Source organism: Sardina pilchardus, chromosome 3 (assembly GCF_963854185.1).
Source record: "Sardina pilchardus chromosome 3, fSarPil1.1, whole genome shotgun sequence".
NCBI lineage: Eukaryota > Metazoa > Chordata > Actinopteri > Clupeiformes > Clupeidae > Sardina > Sardina pilchardus.
In genome coordinates, this window is record NC_084996.1 from 11,655,525 (window position 1) to 11,663,024 (window position 7,500).

At 50.6% G+C, this 7,500-nt stretch overlaps 1 protein-coding gene across 1 annotated transcript in view; it reads left to right on the plus strand.

Moving 5' to 3' along the window:
- Positions 1 to 7,500, plus strand: part of LOC134075879 (protein shisa-8) — a 63,186-nt gene that overhangs the window by 22,801 nt on the left and 32,885 nt on the right. Inside the window, exon 2 of the mRNA XM_062530911.1 lies at positions 3,073 to 3,188. Coding sequence (XP_062386895.1) covers positions 3,073 to 3,188 — 116 coding nt within the window. The remainder of the gene's footprint in view (positions 1 to 3,072; positions 3,189 to 7,500) is intronic.

Genomic DNA, 7,500 nt, shown 5'->3' on the forward strand with positions numbered 1-7,500 from the left:
ACACGCCTAAATTCTATTCGGCAAAATTATAGAGCATGAAAACCTGAACACAGCCAGAGTGTGCGATCTCCTGCTCTTAGGCAATGGCAAGCTCCTCTTTTATCTGTAATTAACAAGGGAGAGTCTTAATGATAACTTTTCTGGAGTATGACAGTTTAATTAAAGGAGCACGTGTTTCATCTTTTCCCATTTCTTTCCTCTAAATGGACATGCTGTGCACATCAGCGCGATTATAGATAATCTTCCCTTGTTAACGACTGAATGATCACTGATTGCGCCGCGACGACTCTTTTTGGATGGAAAACATCCGAGTGGCGGGGTGGGCTGCTGTTTGCGTTGTTTGATAATAATTCGCATTCACATTAAAAAACTGCTCGGCATAAAATCGCTCGAGCACCTCGACTCTGCCTCAATCTGTGACCGTTATCGGCTTGTACAGCTGGACAGGCTCCAGAGGCTTGTTTTGATGTACAATTTGTCGACATTAGGCACGCTTGTCTCCTTCAAAAGCGAGGACCACCTGGGCGAGAGCAGAACTTGCATCCGGAAGCAGCGTCCTTTATGGGGTCATGCACTTATTTTGTGCTTTTTCGCTGACACCCGATTGCAGATGAGTGTGTGAGAGAGAGAAAAAAAAAAAGAACCCTGGCTAATCTTTTATTCATTAGTTGATTCACTTCCTTACACTTTCCCAGCCCATTTTTCCTCAGGCAATTTCAGATAGAGATCGGCTTCAGTTTTATTTGGGCGGGAGTTGATTCTGCAACTTTGTTTTTCCCTAGCCATACATTTTTGATAAATATATTTGACAGTGACGTCATGCGTAGTTGACTCACTTAGTGGTGCAAAGTCGCACAACCACGCCAAACACCGCAGCTCATGTAGCTAGTTTTTCTTTTTTTTTGTTGCACGTCACAAACGTTCAGTCAGTGCCTGCCAAAAAACCTCAGAACCACAGCTGTTGCCATAAGGAAGTGCGCGCGCGGTGTAAACATGAACAAGACCATGGGCATGCGCTTAATTTGTTGTAGCCCGAGGATTGACACTGAATATTTATGAATCTCTGTGGTGAGCACTGTAGACTGCAGCTCCGTTTCCCGAGCCGATAACGAGCTGTTTATGTGTCGTGAGTTTTTACCACCCCCCCCCCCCCCCCCCCCCCACTCCACCCCACCCCCTCTCACTCTCCGGTCTGAAGCTGTCGGCTGGGCTGGTTTGTAGGTGTTTTGTCGAGCGGAGGGACGGCGGCGCGGTGGCGTAGTGGTTGGTCAGCGCGCCGGACTGGCGAGCGCGTCATCAAACGCAGGGAATGACTTCAGTCGGGGCGGCGCGCGGGGCGGGGCGGGAGTGGGGGCCCCCGCTGGACTGCTGTTGGCAGGGCCGAGCGGACGCCTTCGCTGGGGCTTGTTATCTTGAAAGGGACAGATCCTACTCCCCTCGTCCCCACAACCCCCCCCCCCACACACACACACACACACACACCTCCCACTGCTGCTGCTGTCCGTAAGCAGGCTGGCAGCAGGATTGAGGCTGCTGGCGCTGGCTGTGTTGGAATCTGTTCCCGGGCGTTGGGCATCTCGTCCACGTTCTTGATGAGGGCCAGGAAAGCAGCCGGAGGATAGCGGTTGTTTTTCTTTTTTTGGGGGGGGGGGGGGGGGGGGGGGGGTTGGGGGGTCGGAGTTGGAGGTAGTAGCTTGTTTGCTGGATGCCTGTTGTGATCGGATGGAGGCTGAGGGACATGACACTGTCCTTGGGGTTGATTGTGGTGGATGCAGGGGTGATGTTGGTTTGGTCTGTGTGTGCGTGCGTGCGTGCGTGTGTGTGTTTATGTGTGTGTGTGTGTGTGTGTGTGTGTGTGTGTGTGTGTGTGTGTGTGTGTGTGTGTGTGTGTGTGTGTGTGCCATTGGGCAGAGGGAGGAGAGAGAGAGTGGCAGTGTCCCACATTAGTAGCACCCCCCATGGCATTGCCAGGACGGCAGAGAGCTCAGAAAGAGAGAGAGGGATGGAGGGAGGGAGGGAGAGCGAGAGAGGGATGGAGGGAGGGAGGGAGTGAGTGAGAGAGAATGAGGAAGACAGACAGGGAGTAAACAAGCAACAAGCCCAAGTGTGAGGGAGAGAAACAGAGATGGGGGAATATGGACAGAAATATGGAGCAGAGCCCCAGCCGTGGCGCGACTGGCTGGGGCACCTGCACCACACGCCGGCGACCCGGGTTCGATTCCCGCCCCGTGGTCCTTTCCGGATCCCACCCCGACTCTCTCCCACTCGCTTCCTGTCATTCTCTCTACTGTCCTGTCCAATTAAAGGCATAAAAAGCCCAAAAAAATAATCTTTAAAAAAAAAAAAACAGAGATATGGAGCAGGAACAGGGAGGGCTGGAACAGCAGCGTGAATGGAACGCTGATCCTCTCCAACGGCCATGCACCCAGAGAATGGAGAGAATGGGGAGGGAAGAGAAGCCAGACTCAGAGGATGAGTGAGAAAGAGAGGACAGAGAGAAAGAGGGGGGAGAGGAAGGGGGGGGGGTTGTATTTCCCTGGGATGTCTGTTCCTGTCTATCAATGGTTGTGTCAGTCGGGGAAAAACAGTGCAACTCCCCCCCGCCGCCCGCCGCCCTTTTCTCACTGTCTGCAAATTTGTGGGTTTCTGTCTGAATGTGTGAATTGTTCTCTCGGCTGCTCTCGTAGCTGTTTTAACACTCGGGGCCGTCTATGTGGCTGACGTCCAGCGTACTGCTGTCCACTCCGGCCTGACCACAGGGGCCACGGTGGACTGTGTGTGTGTGTGTGTGTGTGTGTGTGTGTGTGTGTGTGTGTGTGTGTGTGTGTGTGTGTGTGTCTGTGTCTGTGTCTGTGTCTGTGTGTATGTGTGTATGTACTGTATGAGTCATACTCAGTGTTGGTTCACGGTTGATGCATCCAACTGAACAGCTCTGAGAGAGAGAGAGAGAGAGAGAGACACACAGAGAGAGTGAGTGAGAGAGAGAGAGAGAGAGAGAGAGAGAGAGAGAGAGTGTGAGCAAGTGAGAGTGAAGGGACTCAAAGTGACGGACTGGTAACTGTCTTCCTCTAGGACCCTGACGGAGCTGCTGAAGCAGCCAGGAGAGGCGGGCGGAGTGGACAGGGCGGGAGGCCATCACCCAATCGGAACCAACGGCATCTCTGGCAGACCCCTCCGCACCAATAACGGTGAGTAACTCCTGCAGGAGAGCATCTGTCCCTGGGGTGACAATGTGCGAGCATGACAGCGATGGCCAGGCTATTTGTCTTCGGACAGAACAGAGCATGGAAGTCGCATATAGAGAAACCGAGAAAAACAGGACTCTTGGAACATTTAGAATGAAGACGAATAACGTCTACGACTACTACTGACACACACATCAATGCTGCTCCAGACACCGGCTTTTCAGAGGAGCCACAATATAAAGCTATATTAGATTGGGGTAGCACAGCACTTTTGTGGCCTGTCACCAACAGCTACAGTGTCAGCAAAAACAAAGTCAGTAGTGTTGGATGTCAGAAGTGCTGAATGGAGCTGGCTGTTCAGTAGTCTGCTGAAACTTGCCAGCGCTCTTCACTCCGGGAGTGTTTTTGCAGAATCCTATTGAGATGAGTGAGGGGGGGGGGGGGGCGAGGTGATGTGGGCTCACATTCTGGACCCTTTGACCCGGCTGTCTCCCAACAGCTCTCAAGATGCAAAACAGAGCACCTGAGACATAAGGGCCAGCGCCCTGTGAATACAAATGGCCTTGCTGGCGTGGTTTGAGAGGGCGCACAATCATGCATGCGTATGCAGACACACACACACAAACACACACACACACACACACACACACACACGCGCGCGCACACACATACACACACACACACACACACACGCACACACACACGTGCGCACACACACACACACACACACACGCACACACACACACACACACACTCCCACACACACTCCCACACACACACGCACACACACACGCACACACACACACACTCACACACACGCATAGACCATGAACAAATAGCCACAGATGCACAGTGTCGATTTCAGAAGAGGGCACTGAGGCTCTGTGCCCTGGTCACCTCTCCCTGCCCGCTGAGTGGACGCGAGTGGCCCGGTCCTTTAATTAAGATGTTATTATGCCTCCTCCTCTCCCTCACTCAGCCGCCCTGTCCTGGAGCTGCCACAACCACACCAGGCGGCCCGTCTGTCTGCAGACAAGGGGCTTCTGCAGCCCATCTATGGCGCACCGTTAATGCACACACACACACACACACACACACACACACACACACACACACACACACACACACACACGTGGATATGTGCCAGTGGAGGTTTATACACACATATGCCCACACCCATTCGAACATGCATCTTGAAGCACACATACACACTATCTCTGCTTCTCTCTCTATGCACACTATGCACACTATCTCTCTCGCACACACGCACACTTAAGGCAATTAGGATTGGATTGTTTGTGCCTGTGTGTACGGCTCTCGTGACAACACATGCCGTGCCTCTGCTCCGATCTCGCCCCATGTGTTGGCCCGCGACTCCCCCGCTCCTTAATTAGGCTTTAATTAACTGGTGGCGAGTGCAGGGAGGCAGGTAACGCCAGGCGCAGGAGGCGGAGAGATGGTCCCCCAGGACCCGGTGGCTCCACCTGCTCCATCAGTCAATGTCCGAGCTGCACCTCCTCTCCAGACGCAACACACGCCTCCACCTTTAAAGCACAGCTAAGCAGTCTTTAACTCTCATATTCTATATTGGTGCTACCAGACACAACATACACCTCCACCTTTAAAGCACAGCTCAACAGCCTTTATCTCTCATATTCTACTGTATATTGGTGCTACCAGACACAACACACACCTCCACCTTTAAAGCACAGCTAAGCAACCTTTACCTCTCATATTCTATATTGGTGCTACCAGACACAACACACACCTCCACCTTTAAAGCACAGCTAAGCAGCCTCTATCTCTCATATTCTATATTGGTGCTACCAGACACAACACACGCCTCCACATTTAAAGCACAGCTAAGCAGCCTCTATCTCTCATATTCTATATTGGTGCTACCAGACACAACACACGCCTCCACCTTTAAAGCACAGCTCAACAGCCTCTATCTCTCATATTCTATATTGGTGCTACCAGACACAACACACGCCTCCACCTTTAAAGCACAGTTAAGCAGCCTTTATCTCTCATATTCTATATTGGTGCTACCAGACACAACACACACCTCCACCTTTAAAGCACAGCTAAGCAGCCTTTATCTCTCATATTCTATATTGGTGCTACCAGACACAACACACACCTCCACCTTTAACACAGCTCAACAGCCTTTATCTCTCACATTCTATATTGGTGCTACCAGACACAACACACACCTCCACCTTTAAAGCACAGCTAAGCAGCCTTTATCTCTCACATTCTATATTGGTGCTACCAGACACAACACACACCTCCACCTTTAAAGCACAGCTAAGCAGCCTCTATCTCTCATATTCTATATTGGTGCTACCAGACGCTGCACACCTCTTAGGCCCAATTCACACCAAAGATTCGCTACGAGACGAAACCATCGCAGAAGGAGTTGCAGCGGTGTGAATTAAATGTTGCACCTCATTGCGAGCTGTTGCTAGCCATGGCAAAGCATTCGCAGTTGCAATGTTTAGAATGTCGCAGCTCATCTCGTCGCAATGAACCCCCCTTTAGCCTTTAATGTACAGCTGAATGGTCTCTATCTGTCATATTTTATATAGGTGCTACATGTGAATGGAAACAATGATCAGTATCCTCAGTTCAGTCATAGACCTGACTTACTCCTCTGACAACTGTTGGGATTCCTAGTAGCTTGACTGGTAGAGGAAGATGTTAAAATAAAAACAGGGTCATGAGTTTGTTTGCTTATCAGGAGGTACTGTATGCATACCAGTACATTGTGTAAACCATACCTGTAACCAGCGTTGGGATATAGGCATCTGACAATTGTGTAATGCACAAAAAACCCACATCGGTCCCTACACTAGTTTCTGTGTACAAGCTGACCCATTCCACTCACCCTACAGCTACTCCTCAACCTGAGTGACCTCTGAGCAAAGTCAGAATTCTGAGCAAATCTGACAAAACCTCCCCACCTGCCACCTCTCAGGCAATAAACACCACCACTAGCACTACCGCCACCTGGGGATGTCTTAGAGGCTAGACTGGTGGAGCTGGGGGACGTGTGACTACGGCAGTGATGGATGGATTTATAGGGAGAAAGAAATGCGGGATGGGGAATGGGAGAGGAGGGGGGGGGGGGAGAGAGAGAGTGATGGGAAAGAGGATAGGTGGGAGGAAGCGAGTGATGGCAGGGGACGGTGGAGGAGACTGGGGGAGAGCGAGATGGAGAGATGGAGAGATACGCAAGTGGGAGGAGACGAGAGGGAAGAGAAGGAAAGATCTTGGAAATAGCAAAGCGGAGCGAGGCAAGGAAGAAAGGAGAGAGAGAGGGAAAGAGAGAGAGATAGAGAGAGGGAGAGTGTGGGTAGAGATCGACAGTGATGGAGGGGGCTGAACTGTGAGTCAAATAAACGTTAAGAGAGAAGAATTACGAGATTTCACACAAAAGGGCGAGAGCTGTGTTATATGTGATGTCGTCATTATTCTATCCAAGCAGCTGTGCTCTGTAACCTCAGCGTCATTACTTCAGTGGCTCTGACATATTCAACACCAGCACCCGGAGAATATATACCATGCCTTTGGCTTTCAAACCACTTTCAGTCTCTAATTATGATCCCTGACTGAATATCTGTGCGTACTGTATATGCAGCACTTACACACACACACACACACACATGCACTCTCTCTCTTTCTCTCTCTCTCTTTCTCTCTCTCTCACACACACAAACACACACACGCATGCACTCTCTCTCTCTTTCTCTCTCTTTCTCTCTCTCTCTCTCTCACACACACACACACACACACTCACACGCATGCACGCACACATTTCATATGCAGATTTGCAAAGAGATGCATATACTTTTGAGTGGGCCGAAATGCCTTCTTCCTCTCGCTTCGATTGTGTGTGAGGCCTGGTGTGCGTCTGTCCTGCCCTGTTTATCTGAAGCTCGTGGGTGTTCATGGGTGCCGTCCCCCCCTCCTGTGTTATTTTGTCTGGTCACACATGGGTCATCGCACCTTTGGCTTCACAAGGTCTAGACTGACTGGCTTAGAGAAACAAACAACAACCTGTGAACCCTTGAAAAAAACAACATAAAAGAGTTGCAGTGAAACCTTGAACTGAACTCAGTCCGTTACCAGTTTGCTGGGCTGATAGTAGCTCGCACAGAGCTAATATACTGTAGCACTGTATACTGTTTTAAGCAGACTGCAGGTAAGCAAACCATTTGTGGTTTCTCTCACTCTCTCACACGTCCAAGGACGGACTGTCTGCTTCAAAAACCCTGCCATTGTGATTTTTATCTCGCCCAAACCTTGTTCT